We start from the raw sequence: 26140 nt of genomic DNA, 5'->3' as shown, positions 1-26140 counted from the left end.
ACACGAATATACCACAGTCTCCCAAAACACACACTCGTACTTCACATACGCAACACACTGCATACACAGGAGGTGGTCCTTACTGTTAATAGGACGTTAATTTAATCAAACAAACAAAAAAAGTAATCGTATTGACTTTTCTTGTCTATCAAATAAACTGTAATATACAGATTTTGTCTGGCAACACCAGGAAACACCACAGTTCGTGAATGTCCCGATAACAGACGAGAGAGACACTTGTTCGTACTCTTTGAAATCCGCTGAGAAAAGCATTCTGGCTGCCGTAATAATAAACACAATTGAGACTCCCAAGACTTTGATGATCACACGATATTATACAAAGATACACCATCCTAGTCAGGACTGCTGCAAGAGTAGAAGAAAGACATGCTGCTGTGCAGTGATATCAAACAAGAGAACACACTGCTGTGGTTTTCGTTTGTCACTAAACCAAACACCAAAGATACACGTGATCGCTGCAGTGACAGACAAAGAAATACTCTTTATTTTTGACAAATGCGATAAGACACGAAAAGACATCACAGATAACGAACACGGAAGAGAAACTGCAGCTTTTGTCTGCAGAGATAACAAAGAATTGACACTGCTCTTCCCGACTACCGCGATAATACAAGAAAGAGACAGTGAACCTTTAATGAGAAATATATGTAAAGTATCACTGAACACGAATGTCGCACACGGTGAATTAACACGAAGTTTCCAAAAAAAAAGGTCTCCAAATATTGAATAAGGAATAAAATGCAGTACGAAGTTAGTCGACTTGGAAGGAAACTAGAATTGGACAGCTTGAGGGTCAGAGAGGAAATATAGCATACACATTGTGTAGTTATATGTGCCGTAGTAGTTATATGTGCCGTAACTGGATGAAATTTTTGACATGTTATTTTCTCTTCGTTAATCTATTGAAATTCATTTCAGTTGTGAAAATCATTAAAATGGCTTCAGATGCCTTATACTAGAACCAATTAATATGACATTATCACCATGCTATTTCTGTTCTAAGTTTACGACACCTGTTTGCCATTTCGAGTTGTTTCAGACAACTTCACTAACACACAGGTCAAACAGTGGCCATTGTACTGTACTGACATTAAGTAACATGTTTTCGTTACTATAATTGGAAGAACGGCGCTAAAAAGAAATTAGCAGTATTGAACCGTAAAGTAAATTAAATATGTCGGTTGCGCTGCTTTTGTTGAAAATCAGACCTATACTTTTCATAAATTCAACACATACACCTTACCTTGTTGTTGTAATTAGTATAATCTCACTGATGGAAAACACGCACCTTGGATATTGTTGGTTGATTATGCTTAATGCCCTGTTAGCAGAAAAGACGCAATGTGTGGTTTATGCTTGTGTGTTTTGGGAAACTGTGGTATTTCCGTGTTTTCTGGCAATAGTGAAATCTCTCGCCATTTATAGTGTTATCTCTTCCTTTCTTTGTTTGATTTATTAAAAGCCATGTAAGGACGGCCTTCCATGTGTGAGGTGTGTAGTGGGTATGAAGTGCGTGGTGCGTGTTGTTGGAGACTGCGGTGTATCAATGTTATGTCGCAGAACCCAGAGCCTTCCCCACAGGGTCGAGCGCTAAACAGAAATCCAAAAGTAAGGCGGTGCCAAGGAATATGTTAAGAAGAGAAAAAAGATAAGATCCATAATTTAGTCGCCTATTACGATCATGCAATAAGGGCAGCAGGTACAATTCTAACCCCTCCCTAACGTTTCTCTTGACACCGCCTCACTTTTGTCCTCTCCCTAACGTCTCCCTTGACACCGCCTCACTCTTGTCCTCTCCCTAACGTCTCCCTTGACACCGCCTCACTTTTATCCTCTCCCTAACGTCTCCCTTGACACCGCCTCACTTTTGTCCTCTCCCTAACGTCTCCCTTGACACCGCCTCACTTTTATCCTCTCCCTAACGTCTCCCTTGACACCGCCTCACTTTTGTCCTCTCCCTAACGTCTCCCTTGACACCGCCTCACTTTTGTCCTCTCCCTAACGTCTCCCTTGACACCGCCTCACTTTTGTCCTCTTCCTAACGTCTCCCTTGACACCGCCTCACTCTTGTCCTCTTCCTAACGTCTCCCTTGACACCGCCTCACTTTTGTCCTCTCCCTAACGTCTCCCTTGACACCGCCTCACTCTTGTCCTCTCCCTAACGTCTCCCTTGACACCGCCTCACTTTTGTCCTCTCCCTAACGTCTCCCTTGACACCGCCTCACTCTTGTCCTCTTCCTAACGTCTCCCTTGACACCGCCTCACTCTTGTCCTCTCCCTAACGTCTCCCTTGACACCGCCTCACTTTTGTCCTCTCCCTAACGTCTCCCTTGACACCGCCTCACTCTTGTCCTCTCCCTAACGTCTCCCTTGACACCGCCTCACTTTTTGTCCTCTTCCTAACGTCTCCCTTGACACCGCCTCACTCTTGTCCTCTTCCTAACGTCTCCCTTGACACCGCCTCACTTTTGTCCTCTTCCTAACGTCTCTCTTGACACCGCCTCACTCTTGTCCTCTCCCAAACGTCTCCCTTGACACCGCCTCACTTTTGTTCCAACCCTAACGTCTCTCTTGACACCGCCTCACTCTTGTCCTCTCCCTAACGTCTCCCTTGACACCGCCTCACTTTTGTCCTCTCCCTAACGTCTCCCTTGACACCGCCTCACTCTTGTCCTCTCCCTAACGTCTCCTTGACCGCCTCTCCCCTAACGTCTCCCTTGACACCGCCTCACTTTTGTCCTCTCCCTAACGTCTCCCTTGACACCGCCTCACTTTTGTCCTCTCCCTAACGTCTCCCTTGACACCGCCTCACTTTTGTCCTCTCCCTAACGTCTCCCTTGACACCGCCTCACTTTTGTCCTCTCCCTAACGTCTCCTTGACACCGCCTCACTTTTGTCCTCTCCCTAACGTCTCCCTTGACACCGCCTCACTTTTGTCCTCTCCCTAACGTCTCCCTTGACACCGCCTCACTTTTGTTCCAACCCTAACGTCTCTCTTGACACCGCCTCACTTTTGTCCTCTCCCTAACGTCTCCCTTGACACCGCCTCACTTTTGTTCCAACCCTAACGTCTCTCTTGACACCGCCTCACTTTTGTCCTCTCCCTAACGTCTCCCTTGACACCGCCTCACTTTTGTCCTCTCCCTAACGTCTCCCTTGACACCGCCTCACTTTTGTCCTCTCCCTAACGTCTCCCTTGACACCGCCTCACTTTTGTCCTCTCCCTAACGTCTCCCTTGACACCGCCTCACTCTTGTCCTCTCCCAAACGTCTCCCTTGACACCGCCTCACTTTTGTCCTCTCCCTAACGTCTCCCTTGACACCGCCTCACTTTTGTCCTCTCCCTAACGTTTCTCTTGACACCGCCTCACTCTTGTCCTCTCCCAAACGTCTCCATTGACACCGCCTCACTTTTGTCCTCTCCCTAACGTCTCCCTTGACACCGCCTCACTTTTGTCCTCTCCCTAACGTCTCCCTTGACACCGCCTCACTTTTGTCCTCTCCCTAACGTCTCCCTTGACACCGCCTCACTTTTGTCCTCTCCCTAACATCTCCCTTGACACCGCCTCACTTTTATCCTCTCCCTAACGTCTCCCTTGACACCGCCTCACTTTTATCCTCTCCCTAACGTCTCCCTTGACACCGCCTCACTTTTATCCTCTCCCTAACGTCACCCTTGACACCGCCTCACTTTTATCCTCTCCCTAACGTCTCCATTGACACCGCCTCACTTTTGTCCTCTCCCAAACGTCTCCCTTGACACCGCCTCACTCTTGTCCTCTCCCTAACGTCTCCCTTGACACCGCCTCACTTTTATCCTCTCCCTAACGTCTCCCTTGACACCGCCTCACTCTTGTCCTCTTCCTAACTCTCCCTTGACACCGCCTCACTTTTGTCCTCTCCCTAACGTCTCCCTTGACACCGCCTCACTTTTATCCTCTCCCTAACGTCTCCCTTGACAACGCCTCCACTCTTGTCCTCTCCCTAACGTCTCCCTTGACACCGCCTCACTTTTGTCCTCTCCCTAACGTCTCCCTTGACACCGCCTCACTTTTGTCCTCTCCCTAACGTCTCCCTTGACACCGCCTCACTTTTGTCCTCTCCCTAACGTCTCCTTGACACCGCCTCACTTTTGTCCTCTCCCTAACGTCTCCCTTGACACCGCCTCACTTTTGTCCTCTCCCTAACGTCTCCCTTGACACCGCCTCACTTTTGTCCTCTCCCTAACGTCTCCCTTGACACCGCCTCACTTTTGTCCTCTCCCTAACGTCTCCCTTGACACCGCCTCACTTTTGTCCTCTCCCTAACGTCTCCCTTGACACCGCCTCACTTTTGTCCTCTCCCTAACGTCTCCCTTGACACCGCCTCACTTTTGTCCTCTCCCTAACGTCTCCCTTGACACCGCCTCACTTTTATCCTCTCCCTAACGTCACCCTTGACACCGCCTCACTTTTATCCTCTCCCTAACGTCTCCATTGACACCGCCTCACTTTTGTCCTCTCCCTAACGTCTCCCTTGACACCGCCTCACTTTTGTCCTCTCCCTAACGTCTCTCTTGACACCGCCTCACTCTTGTCCTCTCCCTAACGTCTCCATTGACACCGCCTCACTTTTGTCCTCTCCCTAACGTCTCCCTTGACACCGCCTCACTTTTGTCCTCTCCCTAACGTCTCCCTTGACACCGCCTCACTTTTGTTCCAACCCTAACGTCTCTCTTGACACCGCCTCACTTTTGTTCCAACCCTAACGTCTCTCTTGACACCGCCTCACTCTTGTCCTCTCCCTAACGTCTCCCTTGACACCGCCTCACTTTTGTCCTCTCCCTAACGTCTCCCTTGACACCGCCTCACTTTTGTCCTCTCCCTAACGTCTCCTTGACACCGCCTCACTTTCCTCCCTAACGTTCTCTTGACACGCCTCACTCTTGTCCTCTCCCAAACGTCTCCATTGACACCGCCTCACTTTTGTCCTCTCCCTAACGTCTCCCTTGACACCGCCTCACTTTTGTCCTCTCCCTAACATCTCCCTTGACACCGCCTCACTTTTATCCTCTCCCTAACGTCTCCCTTGACACCGCCTCACTTTTGTCCTCTCCCTAACATCTCCCTTGACACCGCCTCACTTTTGTCCTCTCCCTAACGTCTCCCTTGACACCGCCTCACTTTTATCCTCTCCCTAACGTCTCCCTTGACACCGCCTCACTTTTATCCTCTCCCTAACGTCACCCTTGACACCGCCTCACTTTTATCCTCTCCCTAACGTCTCCATTGACACCGCCTCACTTTTGTCCTCTCCCAAACGTCTCCATTGACACCGCCTCACTTTTGTCCTCTCCCTAACATCTCCTTGACACCGCCTCACTTTTATCCTCTCCCTCTCCCTTGACACCGCCTCTCCCTTGACACCGCCTCACTTTTGTCCTCTCCCTAACGTCTCCCTTGACACCGCCTCACTTTTGTCCTCTCCTAAACGTCTCCCTTGACACCGCCTCACTCTTGTCCTCTTCCTAACGTCTCCCTTGACACCGCCTCACTTTTATCCTCTCTCCCTAACGTCTCCCTTGACACCGCCTCACTTTTATCCTCTCCCTAACGTCTCCCTTGACACGCCTCCTTTTTCCTCTCCTAACGTCTCCCTTGACACCGCCTCACTTTTGTCCTCTCCTAACGTCTCCCTTGACACCGCCTCACTTTTGTCCTCTCCCTAACGTCTCCCTTGACACCGCCTCACTTTTGTTCCACCCTAACGTCTCTCTTGACACCGCCTCACTTTTGTTCCTCCCTAACATCTCCTTGACACCGCCTCATTTTGTCCTCTCCCTAACGTCCCTTGACACCGCCTCACTCTTGTCCTCTCCCTAACGTCTCCCTTGACACCGCCTCACTTTTGTCCTCTCCCTAACGTCTCCCTTGACACCGCCTCACTTTTGTCCTCTCCCTAACGTTTCTCTTGACACCGCTCACTCTTGTCCTCTCCCAAACGTCTCCATTGACACCGCCTCACTTTTGTCCTCTCCCTAACGTCTCCATTGACACCGCCTCACTTTTGTCCTCTCCCTAACTCTCCCTTGACACCGCCTCACTTTTATCCTCTCCCTAACGTCTCCCTTGACACCGCCTCATTTTGTCCTCCCCTAACATCTCCCTTGTCACCGCCTCACTTTTGTCCTCTCCCTAACATCTCCCTTGACACCGCCTCACTTTTATCCTCTCCCTAACGTCTCCCTTGACACCGCCTCACTTTTATCCTCTCCCTAACGTCACCCTTGACACCGCCTCACTTTTATCCTCTCCCTAACGTCTCCATTGACACCGCCTCACTTTTGTCCTCTCCCAAAACGTCTCCATTGACACCGCCTCACTTTTGTCCTCTCCCTAACATCTCCCTTGACACCGCCTCACTTTTATCCTCTCCCTAACGTCTCCCTTGACACCGCCTCACTTTTATCCTCTCCCTAACATCACCCTTGACACCGCCTCACTTTTGTCCTCTCCCTAACGTCTCCCTTGACACCGCCTCACTCTTGTCCTCTTCCTAACGTCTCCCTTGACACCGCCCACTCTTGTCCTCTTCCTAACGTCTCCCTTGACACCGCATCACTTTTATCCTCTCCCTAACGTCTCCCTTGACACCGCCTCACTTTTATCCTCTCCCTAACGTCTCCCTTGACACCGCCTCACTTTTATCCTCTCCCTAACGTCTCCCTTGACACCGCCTCACTTTTGTCCTCTTCCTAACGTCTCCCTTGACACCGCCTCACTTTTGTCCTCTCCCTAACGTCTCCTTTGACACCGCCTCACTTTTGTCCTCTCCCTAACGTCTCCTTTGACACCGCCTCACTTTTGTCCTCTCCCTAACGTCTCCTTTGACACCGCCGCACTCTTGTCCTCTTCCTAACGTCTCCCTTGACACCGCCTCACTTTTATCCTCTCCCTAACGTCTCCCTTGACACCGCCTCACTTTTATCCTCTCCCTAACGTCTCCCTTGACACCGCCGCACTCTTGTCCTCTTCCTAACGTCTCCCTTGACACCGCCTCACTTTTGTCATTATGCTCAACGTCAGGGAGACTGCAGTATGTTCGTGTTGCACTTTGTGATAGTGGGACTTTTTATAGTGTTATCTCACTGAAGCATGTCGCCAGAGAATCGGGTGGGAATGTACTGGGCCATACAAAGTAGATGATCTTGTCAAATTCACACATAGAAACACAAACAGGTATACCGAGTCTCCTGGAATATGAATGGACGATTTCATTCTAACTTGCATCCATCCTTGTTATATACAAATGTTGTCCCTGAAATATTGTTAATTACTGTATGATGGTAAAAGGCGACTAAATTTAGTAAGTTGAATTATACAAATGTATATGTTGTCTCTATGTTGGTAACCTGTGTCTTCCTTGTATACTGGAAAAGGCTATTAGAATTGGTGCGCTGTTTCTGTTGTCCCTCATTTGCTGGTGAAAGGCTCGCTATGTTCTCCCAAAAATTGTATGATGATAAAAGGCGACTAAAGTTGGGACTGTTGTTCCTATTTTATGCTGTCAAAAGGTGTCTGACGTTGCGAAAATAAAGACTGCTAAATGCAAAATTGGTGCTATATATTTCATATGAGATCCCTTTTGTGCGTTGGTAAAGGCGGCTAAACGTGGGGCAGTAATATTGGTTTGTGTTCAATGTGTTACATGTGTAGGTTTTGGTGCTTTCCTGCAGGTAGGGCGTTAGAATTGCACCTGCTACCCCTATTGCATGATCGTAAAAGGCGACTAAATTAAGAATGTTATCTTTTCTCTTCTTCCTAACCGACTTTATCTGCGTTCGCCCCTGTGAGGAAGGCTCTGTGTTCTGTCCCCTGGCCGAGACACACTAAAGTCTATAAAAGTAGTAGCTTCTGCTCCTGCTTAGAGTCAGCATACAGGGAGTGGGACGACTGGTTCGCCCGTTGTCAGTATAATGTGAACGGATGGGGTGTGTTGCTTGGTGTCTTTGGCGGCATGCTTCAGTGATATAGCACTGTAAAAAGGGTAACAGTTCCACTATACAAGAAGACACTACATGAATATACCGCAGTCTCTCAAAACACGCACCTCGCACAACACACAGCATACATTGGAGGCCGTCCTTACATGACCATAGCTGTTAATAGGACGTTAATTAATCAAACAAACAAACAAAAAGGTTTTGGTGACTGTGGTAAATTGGTGGCGTGTTTCAAAAAGCACATCACAACCGGCCGCATTATACTGACAACGGACAAACCAGTCGTCTCACGCCGTTTATGCTGAGCTTATACAGCATTGGGTGGAAATAAGGCTTAACGTTTTATAAACTATGGTCCTCACAGGGGCGAACCACAGGCGGGCGATCGGCTCTATAGACATTTTTTCTCTCTCTCTAGTCTATATATGTAATATGTGACACAGTATTATATATACAGAGAAAGTATAAGGCTCTTTCATATTGAGACATGGAGGATTGGGTATTCCACCCGAGGAGTCATAAAAGGTGGTAAAGCCCGAGGCTTGCAGTATAATATACAGAGAGAAAAATGTCTATCTAGAAAGCCAAACGCCTGTTGGCGAACCCTGAACTCAAGACCATTGGGGCTAGTGGGGTGATGGCAAAGGAAAAATTAGGATGAAGAAAGTCAGTTGAATTATACAAATGTATATGTTGTCTCTATGTTGGTAACCTGTGTCTTCCTTGTATACTGGAAAAGGCTATTAGAATTTCCAACATTTCCCTTGACGCCGCCTTATTTCCTACCTTTGGTTGAGTGGTCGCCTTGCGAGGAAGGCTATGAGTTCTGTCCCCTGGCCGAGACACATCATGATTTATAAAAGGGTTAGTCTCTGCCCCTGTTCAACACTCAGCATCAAAGGAAGTAGGACGACTGTTTTGCCCTTTGTTAGTAAAATGTGACCGGGTAGCGTGTGTTGTTTGGTGCCTTTGACGGCATGCTTCAGTGAGATGGTACTATAAAATAGCAAGAGTTGACCGTAGCTCCCCACACATACAAAAAAAGTTGGGACTTGTAACAGTTAGGAATGTGAAGGCAGCTAAAGTTAGGGCCGTGTGTGTTGGTAAAGACGACTCTAACAGTTAGCTCATGCATATTTTATATTTTAGTTGGTAGATTGTGTGGGCTCTAGTTTATACTACCGTCTCCCTTCCAATGTTTCTATGATAGCGATATAAGCTTGGTAACCGCTACTCTTTATAAATATTCATCCTTTTTCAAACGACTGTCATTGTTTGCATGACCAGATATGTATCCTGGTAATATTGAAAACACCAATTTGGTACAATAATGATATACTCATTGTCAGGAAAATGGTATTCTATAAAGACTGGTATCAGAAAGGTGTTATTTTTCTTAATGACCTTTTGAAATATCCATATTCATTAAGTTTTTACAATTTTCAAGAATTCAGTGCTAATTTAATGTATATTGGCTACATAAACACAGCTATGGTACCAGCAGAGTTTCAGTTATTCAATTGGCTACATAAACACGGTTAAAGTAGCAGAGGTTCAGTTATTTAATTGGCTACATAAACATGGCTATGGTAGCAGCATAGTTTCAGTTATTCAATTGACTACATAAACACGGTTATGGTAGCAGAAACACGGCCATGATAGCAGAGGTTCAGTTATTCAATTGACTTTATTGTCGAATGGTTTTTTTTTTATGTAGGAGACATGCCTGAATTGAAGTATCGGGTACAGTATGTACTTTTGAATGATCAAGTTTTGTGTGTAAACAATTGCGAGCAATCCTCACTGATGAAAGGCAAATTAACGAGATGAGGGATGACTTGTGTTTCGAAACAAACTTTGTTACTCCGTTGCTACCTGCCGATACTTGATTTAACTTTGAATCTTGTTTTTTTTCTGTTTTTATTTTTTTACGTGTCCTTCCTCGATTTTGACATCGAGCTGAGCGTTCGCCCCTGTGAAGACGGATTCTGGGTTATGTCTATTTAGAGATCCTTGAATGAGCATAGGATACTAAGTATAACTAACCAACCTACTAGCTTGACCTTGTATGTATGTCCCACTCAGACAAGGAAAACGTTTACTTGAATTTCTTTACATTTGTTTTTGTTTGTGATAATTGTTTAATTTAAATTGTACACATGTTACTATTACGGTGTACATTGCATTTACAATCACCAGGATACATATCTTTTTTGTAACATTTTTATTTTTCAACGACATGTTCATACACTAATTGTGATATTACATCATCATCATCGTCGTCATAATCATTATACTCATTATTGCCTTCATCATCATTATCATCAACATTATAATCACTACACTCATCTTAATCATCATCATCATTATCAACATCATAATCATTAAACTCATCATCATCATCATCATCATCAAGATCATCATTATCACCTGAATATGTATAAAGCTGCGTGTCAGTATTTTGCTAGGAATTCCGATATAAATAGAGTCATCACGGAAAGAGGACATCTACATTATCATCAAATATTAATCATTAATTTTGAACGTATCAACGCAGTTATATTTAAACTCCCTAATTAAATATTTGACCGTATCGTAAAATATTGTCATTTGCCTTCGGATTTTTTTTTATTGATGCAAACTACTGTATGAACCTTTCGATTTGCTACATAAACACGGCTATGGTAGCAGCAGTGGTTCAGTTATTAAATCGGCTACATAAACACGGTTACGGTAGCAGCAGAGGTTCAGTTATATTCAATCGGCTACATAAACACGGCTATGTAAAAAACCGTAGCCAATTCAATAACTGAATCTCTGCTACCATAAGCGTGTTTATGCAGCTAATTGAATAACTGAAACTCTGCTACAATAACCGTGTTTATGTAGCCGATTGAATAACTGAATCTCTGCTACCATAACCGTGTTTATGTAGCCGATTGAATAACTGAATCTCCGTTGCTACCATAGCCATGTTTTTGTAGCCGATTGAATAACTGAATCTCTGCTACCATAACCGTGTTTATGTAGAAGATTGAATAACCGAATCTCTGCTATCATAGCCGTGTTTTTGTAGCCGATTGAATAACTGAATCTCTGCTATCATAGCCGTGTTTATGTAGAAGATTGAATAACCAAATCTCCGTTGCTACCATAGCCATGTTTATGTAGCCGATTGAATAACTGAATCTCTGCTATCATAGCCGTGTTTATGTAGAAGATTGAATAACTGAATCTCCGTTGCTACCATAGCCATGTTTTTGTAGCCGATTGAATAACTGAATCTCTGCTACCATAACCGTGTTTATGTAGAAGATTGAATAACCGAATCTCTGCTATCATAGCCGTGTTTTTGTAGCCGATTGAATAACTGAATCTCTGCTACCATAGCCGTGTTTTTGTAGCCGATTGAATAACTGAATCTCTGCTATCATAGCCGTGTTTATGTAGAAGATTGAATAACTGAATCTCTGCTACCATAGCCGTGTTTATGTAGAAGATTGAATAACTGAATCTCTGCTACCATAGCCGTGTTTATGTAGAAGATTGAATAACTGAATCTCTGCTGCTACCATAGCCGTGTTTATGTAGAAGATTGAATAACTTAATCTCTGCTGCTACCATAGCCGTGTTTATGTAGAAGATTGAATTACTGAATCTCTGTTGCTACAATAACCGTGTTTGTGTAGCCGATTGAATAACTGAATCTCTGCTACCATAACCGTGTTTATGTAGCCGATTGAATAACTGAATCTGCTATCATAGCCGTGTTTATGTAGAAGATTGAATAACCGAATCTCTGCTACCATAGCCGTGTTTTTGTAGCCGATTGAATAAGTGAATCTCTGCTACAATAGCCGTGTTTATGTAACAGATTGAATAACTGAATCTCTGCTGCTACCATAGCCGTGTTTATGTAGAAGATTGAATAACTGAATCTCTGCTGCTACCATAGCCGTGTTTATGTAGAAGATTGAATAACTGAATCTCTGCTGCAATAGTTTGCATCAATAAAAAAATCCGAAGGCAAATGACAATATTTTACGATACGGTCAAATATTTAATTAGGGAGTTTAAATATAACTGCGTTGATACGTTCAAAATTAATGATTAATGTTTGGTGATAATGTAGATGTCCTCTTTCCGTGATGACTCTATCTATATCGGAATTCCTAGCAAAATACTGACACGCAGCTTTGTACATATTCAGGTAATTAGAAAAGAGTAGACATTTTAAAAATGATTTGTCTAGAGCTCTGAACTATAATCATAACAAGCTACACATGGATTAATTATTAATACACGTTCCTCTTTCCTTGGTTACGCGTCTCGCGCTCGATCAATCGATCGTATTGCCAGCCACTACTGATGCGCAGCCTTGCTTTGGACTTCCACATTCTGCGAATAGGGGGTCAAACAAATAACACAGCCTAACATGTGTGATATACAGAGAGATAAATCATATCTAAAGTGAACGTGATACCACCGAACATTAAATATGATCATTTGTATGTCGAAATAAATTGTACACTGCAGTGCTTCTTTCACTATTTTTTTGTAATTTATCGATTCTAAAACCTTTGTCCCCCATTTCTCACCGGATTGGAGATCCTTCTAGCTTTCATCATGGCCCCGATAAGAATCTGAAAAAGCAGTCATCGTCATGTCCTCAGTTTAAAATAGCATCCATGTGTTAAAGGAGGAGTACTTGTCGCTGACCATGGATACCAATATAGGGCTAGCTATTGTCGTTGTATGTGCACTCACATCGCAAGGTAAGTCTTTGTTTAGCATTCCCTTGTCGTATTTTGATTTGTTGACAATGTTTGTTTGTAGATATAAGTCCAATTTGTTTTTGTTAGAAAATTAGTTGGTTTTAGGAGACATCCCTTATTTCATTTGAAAAGAAACGAAAGTAAAAGGGGATATACGGATTCAATCTTGGAACAGGGTTTCTATCACATGAAGATTCAAATGTATTCTTAACTGGTTTTTGTATATAAATCCAATAAATAACTATGCACATTACTTGATTGTGAACAAAAATTACACCTTTTTATGCAAGACAATGGCGATAAAGACCGATTTTATGGTTTCGTTTCAATATCATCATCAAAGGAATTCCTATTTTACAGTACATTACACTGATGCAATTGTAAATAAAATATTCTTCTCTTCTTAGATATAATTCATAGGCGTTGCACGTTATTTTAGGTTGTTTTTCTTGATTTACATTTTTCTGTCTAGAAGAGTTATTTTTGCAACTAAATTAATATGTTATTTGTTATTGTCATTACCTTTCAATACTTCGACATAAAAGTACATTTTAAAATACAAAATGTAACAAAATTCTCCAGGAACATAAAATAAACAATCAAAGGTAAAAGAGTATTGATTTTGATGTTAGGATCCTCAGAATAGCGAAAATGATTTATACTTCTGTTTGTTTTCTGTGACTGTCAAACAATGGTACAAAGTTATCAATTTATGCTGTAATTTAAGTCGCGAGTTTAATACCTTAATTGACAAAAATCGATATTTCCCTGGGGTTGTACTTTATAAATTATTTGGGACTATCAATATTAATAAAGATTCACAGATAAACACATTTATTGTCACGTAAAATCCGAGAAAGATTGCTTGTTCGTTAGCTTAACTGCCTCATCAATTGACTCGTGGACATGACAACGGCAGACTAGACGGGCCAACTTCTCAAATTGTGGTGAGCACAAAACCTCAAGGAAAAGTTAGTGACTAAACTCGAATCCCATATCCTCATTGGTGGTGGCCATGGAAACACGGATATACAATTTTAGTAATGAGCTCCTGACAATTGCGATGGTCTCCGTTTTGTTTGGCAATAGGATGACATATCGTATGTAAATATCAGAGATGTCCTCAATGCATTCAATGTACACCCATATTGAATTGACGCGCTTACGCGCGTTATTCAATTTGTCTGGAATCCTGGGAGAATTAAAGGACCAGAAATGCCCCAAGAAGGCAATTTAACGCTGAAATAACAATAAAAAATATTTATGCATAAATGTTTTTCTTACTTTTGCAATTTTCAATTATTACAAAGCTTACAAGGGGCAACGTTTTAATAATTATATTTGTATTACAATCTGATAACCAAAGCCTAGCCTTTTTACGTAGGACAACTTTCAGCTGAAGGCTCCTGACGTGTCAAGAGAAGCATTAAGACATTTGGTTACCATTGTAAAAGCCGGCTTCTCTTTATTCTGTATTTGTTTATTCCAGATTTATCTGCCCTTGTGGGTAGGTATTTATCTAACCTCATGTGTTTGCGAGCGTAACGTTACACGTTTTAGAGAAAAGAAAGAAAAACAATGGATACATACTCGCAAGGGAGGTAACTATGTAATACTGTATGCAAAGACGAAATAAGCATAACCTAACCTATTTCAAACCAATATGACAGTTTTGTCTTTACCTTTCCACAGTGTCCAACAAAGAGCCAGTATTATACATAGTGACTCTTTATCTTTCGCACATTTCATTTACAGTCACATGCTTCATACTCGTTAATTGTTATTCGACTCATCTCATTTTTTTGCAATTGTTTTCAAGCGCTGATGTTTACGGAGGCGTTATACAACAGCTTTATCCATATGAAATTTATTGCCTATGGAGTATGAATCTTCAGGGAATTATAAACTAGAAGATGTCATTGTTGTTTTTCTTACACCTAAAGACATATGGATTCATGTTGTGTGTGATAAATTGTCGGTGTCGGTACTGCAACATGCGCTGACATGCTAACCGCTTGGTAGCCTTCAGATGTGGCCTTGCTTGTCAATGAAATCCGGTTGAATGGTATAAATCATCAACTTATTATAACGGACATAAACATCAACTTATCAGAATGGAAATAAACATTAAAAAGATAGTTTTCCCTATTAGAGATACTCTATGAAATCCACCATAACTGTCTCATAAACTCTGATAGTAAACGAAACTCGAAGGTATGGTAGCCCGTTCGTGCCAGCTCGAGGGATTATACTGAAAGTCGATCATCACATCATCTGCCTTATTACGGGTATAACGTTATCATCATTTATTTTTGCGTTCCCTGTTTATTAGAGGTACCTACAGGAATGGAAATGATAGAGTTACGGTGGCGGACCAACTGGAAGAGAAAAATCCTCCAATCGGTTTACGTCACTATGACAACACTAGTACGGCTTATAAGGCAATGCGGTTTCTGATTGTTATGGCTAATTAGGAGATAACAATAAAAAGCATCACGCCGAGTTTTTGTACATGAGGTGTTTAGCGACAAAGGACACGCACTAGAGCATAGTACACATTCAATCCAAGGTCGATAAAACATCACAGTGGTCCCGTCAGGGTCCCGAATAACGGTCCATAGATCACATCTCACTGCCCTGATGTCGATGCTCTATACAATTTTCCATTCATTATCAGCTGCATCTCCATTACTCAGTTACTACTAATGTACAGGCAGCCCGTGAAAATCACAGTAACATTGGGATCAAAACTATGTTCGATATCACAATAGCCAAAATTCTCATTCTAGTATCAGGAAGAGCAAGAAGAAGACACAACATGAATATACCGCAGTCTCCAAACACACGCACCTCGCACAATATACACGCAACGCACCCCATACATGGGAGGCCGTCCTTACATGACCATAGCTGTTAATATGACGTTAATAAATCAAACAAACAAACAAAGCTTACCCATGACTAAAACCAACGTCAGCCATTACAAATCCTAGAAAGACGCCGGTATTATTGAAGCGAGTAGGTGTATTTTACAATATGGATACTCTAACATAAAGTGGCACTTGGTTGATACGAACTCGACAACCCGGCTTAATAGGAAGTGCTTTGACGGTCCTGTCCGAATTCCCACTTTATCTTTGTTAAAATAACTCGGATAATACGAAATAAATTTGGGTCCGAATGACAAAAATCATACATAAAATGTTCTTATAACTCTAAAGAGATTTTTTGGACAACGAGATCGCCGAAAGTGCCGATTTCTTTTTAATAAATCTACCGTAGAACTGCATTTCAAAACATATATCTAGGTTTTCTTGTTATCATTTTGCAACTCCCATCGGTTATTTTGACATCTGTCTTGTTCACATCGTTTTACGACATGGAACTATTCTATTTATACCAAGTAAAGAGATCGTCAGTAGACATGAGAACTCGCTTAATTCGAACACTTGGATAACTCGAAGTTTTATCTCGGTCCCTTCGAGTTCGTATTAACCTTCGGGCGTTTCATACCTTACCGAATTGGACACGCGTTGTTCAGTCGCCGTAGAGGTCATCGTATCGCGAGACGATTATCAAAGTATAATCACCGCTCGATCGTGTGATTACTATCTTATGGCCAATTTGTTTTGTCATTATTTGTTAATTTGCGTGTCATTTTCCTAGAGAAATGAGGCACTCGCGTGTGTGGGCATTTGTCCGTGATGACCTCTTCCAAGCACTGACCAGTAAGTTATTATTTTCTGGACTTCGATTTCTGATTCGTCTCTATGTTGCTTAAATGAATATTTATTTTCATGTACTTCATAAATGCCATAATGGCAGCTACAAGAGATCACCAGTGATTACTACCAAAAAAGATACAAAAATCGATTTTCAATCGTCACTCTATAAGATAATTTATAAAATATTTCGTTGCTTGTTGGTGAACTGCCTGGCATCTATGTCGCATAAATAATGGATTGTTTGTGTTTATAATTATATATACAAACGTAAGGAAATTGTCCTCCATGGGTTTAAATGTACATAAAATCGATAGGTTACAAACCTTTTACCTATTGTTTTAGTAAATATCATCAGCTACGGTGTTGTTTTCAAGGTTTAAATAATTAACACAACCCTTAACCATGGTTACAAAGTGCGTATATTTTACAGTGATGTTCGCGCGCTCTAACTGAAAAATATACCTTGTAGGCTAATCCAGAAGAGAGCATCATTTTTACTTAGAACTTGAAGGAAACGACAACTACCGAAAAAGAAATTTCGATTATCAATAAATTTCCGCAACTTGATTCTTTATGTTACAAAGGTTTAATTAACTGATTAATTTTGTTGATACAAGTATGGTATATTGACTACCTGAGTGTACCCAGGTCGATATCTGATCAGATTGTTATTGATAATGACCACTGCTACATCTAGCTACCACTGATTAACATGTCACATGGTTAATCGGTTTAATAATTAGACCATAGAACTGCCGACTTGTATGGTAAACACATAGTTTACGTTACCACGAGTAGGTTTCTTGGAACAAAGATGGCGAGTGACATCGGAATAAGGCTATTTTTGCTATGTAACAAGTTTTGCTTTGCGGTTTTTTTAACTTACTGACGAAATGTAAATGAACAACATGAAATATAATCATGATAGAATTTATCTGGGGTTTCAAGTATAAGACATACAATGTAACTCTACACGTCCAAATCCATAACTGTGATGTGGATTTTCTTGAATGGTGGCAAAACAAACCGAGTAATGATACCATGCCCGCCAATGATTAGTTTCAAGAGATTTTCCTCAAAACACAACAAGTCTATTATTTTGAAATTACTCGTGGTTATAGCTGATAGTTTTTACATATGCAATAAGGGATTACCTTTTTTCTTGAGAAAATCCGAGATAGCTGCCGTGATCCCAAATTTAAAAGATATCTTATTTAAATGAAAATTGTTATAAGGGGATGGGTGGTGTAAGATCAATGACTACCATGGTCATAATTTTTAAGATGTGTGGAAATTCAAGGTAACCACAGTTTCAATTAACATTGGTATATAGGGATTTCTGGGAAACGAATTGGTGAGGGAACTGATATGACTGCTATCATAGTTCTTAGAGGGGACAATATTCAAATAATCTGATTTTCCAATTTCAATGAATACTGGTATTTAGATGTTTTGAGATACTAATTCAAACCTTAAAAAATAAACTTAATTGCGCTGCATATACCATAGCTTAGTGTTAACTTAGTAGGGAATATGCCGTTTCTGACTAACGACAGTATTCCTAGTCAATTTGCAATCTACCTACACGATAAACATGACCTTGGCAAAGATTTTCAGTAGGCGGTGCTATGACGTTAGTCCTTGTCCTCCAATCCGCTTCCTATTACTGGGGATATAAGTGCATTATGAAACCTGTTTTAAAATAGCCCACAACAAAGAAATGCATGTTAGATTGAAACAATAACAGATGTCTCAATGTAGAAGTTCACCTGTCGGGTCCATAAAACTAGTCTGAATAAGGAAGTTCCGCTGTCGTTTCCACCACTGATGCCACAGCGGGATGAACGACATCTCATATAAAGGTTGAGGTGGGACAATTAACAGGACATAACGGCTCTCTGGACGCTTCCAATTTAATAATATCGGACATGTAACTCTTACATCCAGACAGCCATTGTCCATGTTATAACATTAGAGTGGAGTATTGGTTATAATCAGAGCAACTCTCATTTACCATTATATTCAATTATAATCTTCATATCTGCCTTGGTCAGTACACATTCACTGACCTACATTTGTAATAGGGTACCATATTCCGTAGGAAAAGGCTCTTTGATAGGATTGTTATGTGACTAGCTGAACCGATGTATGCTTTAATATCAAGCCAACAAATACCACCATACCATACTGACACACTTGTCACCTTATACTGAGCAACAACTACCATTCATATAGTTTGACTTCATTTACATTTATCAGAGTCAGGTAACAATTTCGCCTATTGACCGGTCAATAGTGTTGACTGTTGACCGGGACGGAACGATTGTTATTGTTAACGTCATAATTAATTGTTGACGTCATAAACAACGGCGTGCCGGATCGATCCAAATACCGGTATTCTTTCGGGGAAAGTCTATCCCACCAGAAGCTCAGTGATAAGTTTAAGATTGCGATTCAGGTAACAACATGAGACTCTTTCCCTCGCTGTTGGGACCAACCTTTAACAGTTCATCGGGTTGGTCCTCGGCCGAGAGCAACAGTTCCCTAGGTCTTCCCGGCTACCGAAGGGCAATGATTTGACTGTTCCCCCAGTACTAATGAAACAAATGATTTATTACCTGACTCACTATTTAAGAAACTGAACAAATTATAGTAAGAAGGATAGGTGAGGCAACAAATTATGGATGATTTCATATTTATTACATCGAAAGTAACAAACATTTTGTGAATATATGTGTCAAAACTGTTAACAAAAACAAGTCAATGTCAACTGGAATATATCAATAAATCCAAATCCTGTTCGGATATATCCTGAAATCTGCAGCTGTCACTATTGGACAACAAACAATCTGGATCCGAAAAACGCTTGAGGTGGGGTCCCGCACGGGGGGAAATGTCTGCGCATACTTTTCGCGCTTGAAACAGTACGGTGCAACAGTCGACTGTTACACTCTGGCTTATGTTTACGAAGTTTTGGTCGTGTAAACGGATTTAACAATAAAACAGTCAAAATGCGTAATATACACTTAAATAGAGAGTCAGGTAATAATTTTGACTGTTGACTGAAAAGGCATGAAACATCTGTATACTGTTTATGTCTTCAGTTAATACTGTACTTGTTTAGAATGTCAGACAGGTGCGTGTTACAAGTACAGATCGAGGTACACAATTGAGGGTTAATAATGAGGTAGACTGCTAGATGTCACACCCGTATACCTAGGACAGCAAATCCGATTTACATTATCAGCAGTAGTCTGGAAATGCTACGTTATCTGTCATTCCTGTACAATTGATGTGGACAAAAACCGAATTTATTGTCGGCTGTAGTTATGACCTGCTGGTTCATTTGCATAGTGCGTACTTTAAAGTGATGTTTTCTTAGAAAACCGATGCTTGGAAAAGAGTGTGTAGGGATAGGAGGTATAAAGACAGAGTCAAAAGTTGAAATAAATTACAAACTCTCAAGATAAGTCACCAATATCTCCATTCTTGTGTATCAGTAAACAGATTTGATTTAAAAGTTATATCTTGAAATATTTCAAGTTTTAATTTTAGTAAATCATAATGAGCTAAAAGCATTTTTGTCAAAAAAAAAAAAAAAAAAAAATCCGAAGTGCAGCCATTGTTCCACTATTACAAGGAGACACAACACGAGTATACCACAGCCTCAAATGTCGTCCGTAAGTGACCAGTTAACACCTACCACTCAACATATACACCTGTCAGCAGCTCGGTATAGCGCCATGTAATCTGCTTTTCTCTATAATGGGGTCTAATGATGATTGCTAGTTTGAAACAAAAATTACACATTAAGAGTACAACTGGTCCGACCAAACCCCTCACTCATTGACAAGCATAGTGGAGCGACTAAGTATGAAAATCGTTCAAATTTTGAATAAAACATGAAACTTTGCATATGACCTCTTTATGACATAAGGTTTCAGGAAAAAAATGGACCCCAAAAATTCAAGGTCCCTGGCGGTCGCCATATTGGTTTTCAAAATGGCCGCCAAAACACATTCTGCGACCCATATCTTACGTTCTTTACTAGCTAGACCCAAACTTTAAACGTGTACACCCATATTATTGATGTTTAGGAACATTCTGGTAGCGTTACACATAATGAAGAAGGAGCGCCATTTTGAATTTCATATAAAATACTTCTAATTGGCTAAGCATACTTTAAGCAAATAAAGTGAGAGTATTTAAATTTTTTGTATTATGTAGTATTTAATACATAAATAATTTGATCATTGTTTAAATTTCAAAAATGACCGCCATTTTGAAATCCAACATTGCCGTATAAATTCAAGTTGTTTCCCTAGACCTATTTATCTGTAAAAATCAAGCTAACACTCTTTAACGTCTACAGCCATATTTTTTATACTTATTATTATTATTACTTAGGATCATTCTGGTAGTGTTAAACTTCATGTAAAAAGACGCCATATTGTATTCAAGATGGCCGCCAATTTACAACATTTACCTATATCTGTATATAATAATAATATCACAATTGGTTTAGATGACTTTAAATAAATAAAAACTGCAAATACAGTGAGTGTTTATATTTTGTAGCGTTTTTTACAAAACAATTCTATTCTTATTTGAATTTCAAAATGGCCTCCAAACTAAAATTCAAGATGTCCGGCAGCATTAAATTAAAGGTACATTAATAAACCAAATTGGCTGATAATTTCGGTCGTAAAAACTTGATTACTTCTACAAATATTAGACATTATTATTATTCTTTGAACCAATCTGAATAGATAAATGAAATGCAAACATTAATTTCCATAAAGCGGGTCGCTTTTGATCCCCAATGTCGTCCTTATAAACACACCGTGATTAACTTTCACTACGGTCACTAGAAAACGTTTAAATATTTCGGACAGGTAGCGGAGCTTTAACTCTTTCACTCTTTCATAGTACACCAGGTTGGAAAACATGCGTCACACCCGTTTTCATGCCAAAAAGATAATTTTAGTTCTAGAATCAAATTTTACACGATAGCAATATTCGTCATTCTGGAAAGAACACTCATACAAGAGCTATATTATGTAATTGGAGATAGCCTAAACATCAGCACGATGTCCTATTGGTATACCTTACACTGTCTACAAATGCAAGATGAACCCAAACCTTATAAAAGATACTGTGGAAACTCATTAATGCCATTTGGAAGAGAGCAGAGAAAGTGTTTCCGAAAGATACAAATTGCAAACAAAACAATAACAATTGAGGATCATCTCCTTTTTGTATGTGGAATGGAAGATTGTATTTTCCAGATGAATGAGAATCTTCATGACGGCTAACGAACATATTTTGGATAAAGCAAGAAGGTAGTCAAAGCTTCAAATGGTTTATTATGACTGCAACTATTTAATGCATATGGATGACATCATATCGCTATCTCTCACCACAGCAAGGGAGTATCAGAAAATATCTAAACGAAATCACTTTAGCTGCCATCCGAAATACTTTGTGTGATGGAGATTTACCTTAATATCAGACTTGCAAAAAGAAGTGCTGAATGCAAGGATATCATTTGGGGTTCATTTTACACAGAAGGCTTTATGGATGAGATTGCCACTCTTATATTGCATAACCATGTTCATGCCCGGCCGTAAACTGCGTCTCTGGAAAGTGTGGATTCAGGGGAAGACATTCCCTCTATTGTTAATATCAGATAACATGTCAGAGAAATTGTTTCGATACAATTCTGAACGACTCCAACAACTTCATAGCTAAGTTTTGGCGCCAAAGCATGGATATTTACCTCGTCTGACATGACCCCTTGTGGTACGTCTATCAAATTGCCAGTAGTGGCACTAGAATAAACCACAAGCAAGTCCGGAAGATAGCCATGATGACCGCTATGTCAAAGCTTTACAAATATAAGCTGAGCCTCCGAGCTAGAACTCCCAATCTCATTGCTAACTTAGGAGATAAGCTGGTGTAGAGAACAATAAGCCTTCAAAGAGAAAGTATATATGGTCATTAAAACTAAGTGCGAATTGTGTAGATGATTGACAATACTTGAAACCACATAGACAACAAACTAACTCAGTCAGATATTGGTCATCTGGAACCTTGGATTTTAGTTCTGGTTGACGTCGATATATGAAAAAGGTGGGAGCGATACCTGCAGGCTAATGATTGTGCCACCAGGAACTCTTGCGCATTCTACAACCCTAGCTCCTTAAAGAAAGTATATCTAGCGCCCTGAGATGATGCTAAGTAAATTGGCAGACATCTTGAAAAGAGAAAAAAACGAAGAATTCGAAGCCACTAAAAGAAAATACTCCAATCACATTTGTTAAGGTAAAGAGTTATGACAGATGTCTATATGATCTCAAGAAGGAATTCATACATACACCTGAGAAGAAATAAGGTTCTCGGACATCATAAGGTGAAATGTGGTTGTCTAGATGTTGTAATGGATGACTTGACAGTTCCATAGGAGTTACACCGTCAGGAAGGATTTGAAAGGAGGAAGACAAAGGGTTGGTAGGAGATATCAATATCCAAGAATGTAGGAATGGGTATTCCTGTTTCCTGCACGTTCAATTTAAAAAATATTGCCAACATTGAAAGTAATGGGTAGTGACAAGAAATCAGCTGCGGATTTACTGTCTAAAACAGGAGAGAAGACGCCCGATTGATCGCAGTAGACGGGACAATGTTTGAGCTTGGTGTTATTTACAGATTGGCAGTGATTTGGACAATCTCTGTTGACTTGCGACATTGAAGATGTTCCACTTGAAGTCTCGATAAAGCTCATGAAAGATGATCCTCTGATGACGCCTGTAGAGTTGCAATCCAGGGGTTTATTCCAATATCATTCAAGGCATCTCATATGTATCAACATGTTAAGAGTGTTAACTTGATTTTTTTTTCGCTCGATCACTTACAGAGTGAAATATGGAAAAAAATAATTTAAACGGCCATCTAGGAATTCAAAATGGCGGTCATTTTGAAATTAAATCAAGAATCAAATCATTTATGAATCAAACAATACAAACGTATCAATACTCACACTAAATTTGCAGGTGTTTATTGGCTTAAAGTCAGCCTACCCAATTAGATGTAATTTATTCAGATATAGCTCGCAAAGTTGGCGGCAATCTTGAAATTCAAAATGGCGGTCCTTCTATATGAGGTTTAACACTACCAGAATGTTACTAAGTATCAATGATATGGGTTTAGACGTTTAAAGTGTGGGTCTAGTTGTTATAGAACGTGAGATATGGGTCGCCAGGGGCCGCGAATTTTTGGGGTCCGTTTTTCCTGATATCTGATGTCCTAAAGAAGCCATGTGCAAAGTTTCATGCTTTCTTCATAATTTGAACGATTTTGTCGAAAAACCGACCTTAGCCGCTCCACTAAGCAGTGTTATGTAGGAGGTTACATAAATACATCGGCTAGCTACTATACTTCAAAAAGACACTGATGACCATTATTCCGTGTGTCGACATTTTCTTTTGCATTGTCTAAATACCCTAACTATTCATAGTAAAGACTGAACTGGAATACCAGAACGTTTCCGAGTCGATATTTTGTCAAATGTTCGTTGTTAAGTCATATCAGTATTTGTCAGAGACTCACTTTTAGCCTTCAAATGCAGTGCGATACAATTCTTAAGTTCTTTACAGTGGATACAGGTATAAGGACAAACCTCCTTGGAAATGGGTGGAGCACACAATCATCCTCTGTCGACATACAACAACCATAGACTCTATCTCCACCATTTCCCGCCTTTAAGGTCATCTGACCCGAAAGTGTTTCGGCCGTCGTCGTCCGTTAACTGTTCACATTTTGAACTTCTGCTCAAGTTCTGCCTCTATAATTTGGCTGAAACTTGCCTGAAATGGTCCCGACTAAGTGTTATAATTTTTAGGTCGATCCGAAATCAAAGATGGCCGCCACAGCCGCCATCTTCAAAACATGTTTTGAACTATTTTGTGCTACCGATGCGATTTGGCTGAAACTTCCCTAAAATGATACTGATATGGTATTGAGAAAGTGTTGTTACATCTCTGGTTATTAACTCCTTATGAATGATTCATCCATAACAAATTACTGCATTTAAATATAAATCTTGCATCAGCGGAATGTAGATTTCCTATCTTGGTAAAAAGTAACCATATATAGCAGCTTTTCGTAAAGGACGTTTGTCTGGCTTTCCTTGTAAATTAAGCCATGTGATAGATAGAGAGGGCGATAATCAAGTATCCACTATAACTTAGTATGAATGGCCGGGACATATAACTGGTTTGATGCTCAGTGAAGTTTCGCGGCTTCCTTGGATACCTTAGAGAGTCATCGAGCGCAATAGAATGGCGAATGCCAGTGAAAAGGTGTTTCCGGTATCGTTATACAGACACGAGGTAAACTAAAGGTCATTGGCGAAGGATATTTCCGGATCCGTCTATCTAAATTGAATAGGGACGTACGCGTTGCTGGTTGGAGGAACAGCAAATGGATTGCTAAAAAAGTACTTCAGTCCGAAAATATGACAGCTTCCCTATGTCAACACAGCGTAGGAGGAAAGCAAACAAGTCCCTTGATCCCGACGCCATTCTATGGAACTTTACCGATGTATCAACTGTGTCACCGCCATGTTTGTCGAGTGTCAGGAATGTTTGTACCCTATCGAGGAAGGCTATTTAGCAATATATGGTCAATAAAGAAATCGATGTTAATGAATTATACTGCGCGTAGTAATTAATCTCTAGACACATAAAAGATAACTAAGAGCAGCTAGATATAGGGCTACTACTTAATAGGGGAGATGGAATTAGAGGCCAGGTCTGAATTCAATAGAACTATGGTGGTGAAGGCTAAATACACAAAAATACCCTAGAATATCATATGTATTTTAACACGTATAAGGCGATGTAAAGTGATGTAGAATTTCCAATTTTTGAAAATTTTGACAAATCTATTTCTTGTTAACCATTGTAACTGGTGCATGATCAAATTTGAGAGTACTATGACTACTCCAAGCTTTGCATTGTTTATAACGTTCTTGACATTTTTAACATATATCAGCAAATGCATGATTTTTGTGAAACCAGCGGAGGCAGCCATTTAATCGCAATGCATTGTTTATACCAATGGGTGTCCTGCCCGGGGCACATTATGACATTGGACTAATGGCATACACAGAAATATTACATGGCCGAAGTCACTTGATACAAGGTTCATAAATATTAATCTCTATATGATCTGACCACTATTGACTCTTACCTCTCGCTTGTACTCTTGTATACAGGAGAAAACCTTCATATATTCGCGTCCAGCTCATTGCTTCAATAAATTATATCATTGGATGATGAGGATATGGTCATACCATGATTCAGGAGCCACCTGGAGAGAATGAACGTGACTTAGGAAATGGGATATCTGTATTTGGTAACAATAATAATACAATTGAATTGAATCCAGAGTAGTGACATATGTCATACCACCAGTATCAAGCACTGAATTATGATGACAGCTTATAATGGACATGGAACACGAGCCTGATGTTCTATTGTATTATGCAGTGATTTTAATTAAGCTGGAAATCTAGCCTGGCACACGATAACGTCTTTTAACTGGGAACCTTTGGTTGTTCGTAGAAGAACAAAATT

General features: G+C 40.7%; 1 protein-coding gene across 3 annotated transcripts in view; it reads left to right on the top strand.

Moving 5' to 3' along the window:
- The first annotated feature begins 12624 nt into the window (after positions 1–12624).
- LOC138319131 (uncharacterized) overlaps positions 12625–26140 on the top strand; it is a 42904-nt gene continuing 29388 nt past the window's right edge. For all 3 annotated transcript variants that reach the window (XM_069262063.1, XM_069262064.1, XM_069262062.1), the window contains exon 1: positions 12625–12777. In XM_069262063.1, coding sequence (XP_069118164.1) covers positions 12723–12777 — 55 coding nt within the window. In that variant the 5' untranslated portion in view covers positions 12625–12722. The remainder of the gene's footprint in view (positions 12778–26140) is intronic.

The sequence above is a fragment of the Argopecten irradians genome, chromosome 3 (assembly GCF_041381155.1).
Source record: "Argopecten irradians isolate NY chromosome 3, Ai_NY, whole genome shotgun sequence".
NCBI lineage: Eukaryota > Metazoa > Mollusca > Bivalvia > Pectinida > Pectinidae > Argopecten > Argopecten irradians.
The sequence above is the reverse complement of the archived record's forward strand: the minus strand, read 5'-3'. Positions and strand labels throughout refer to the sequence as shown.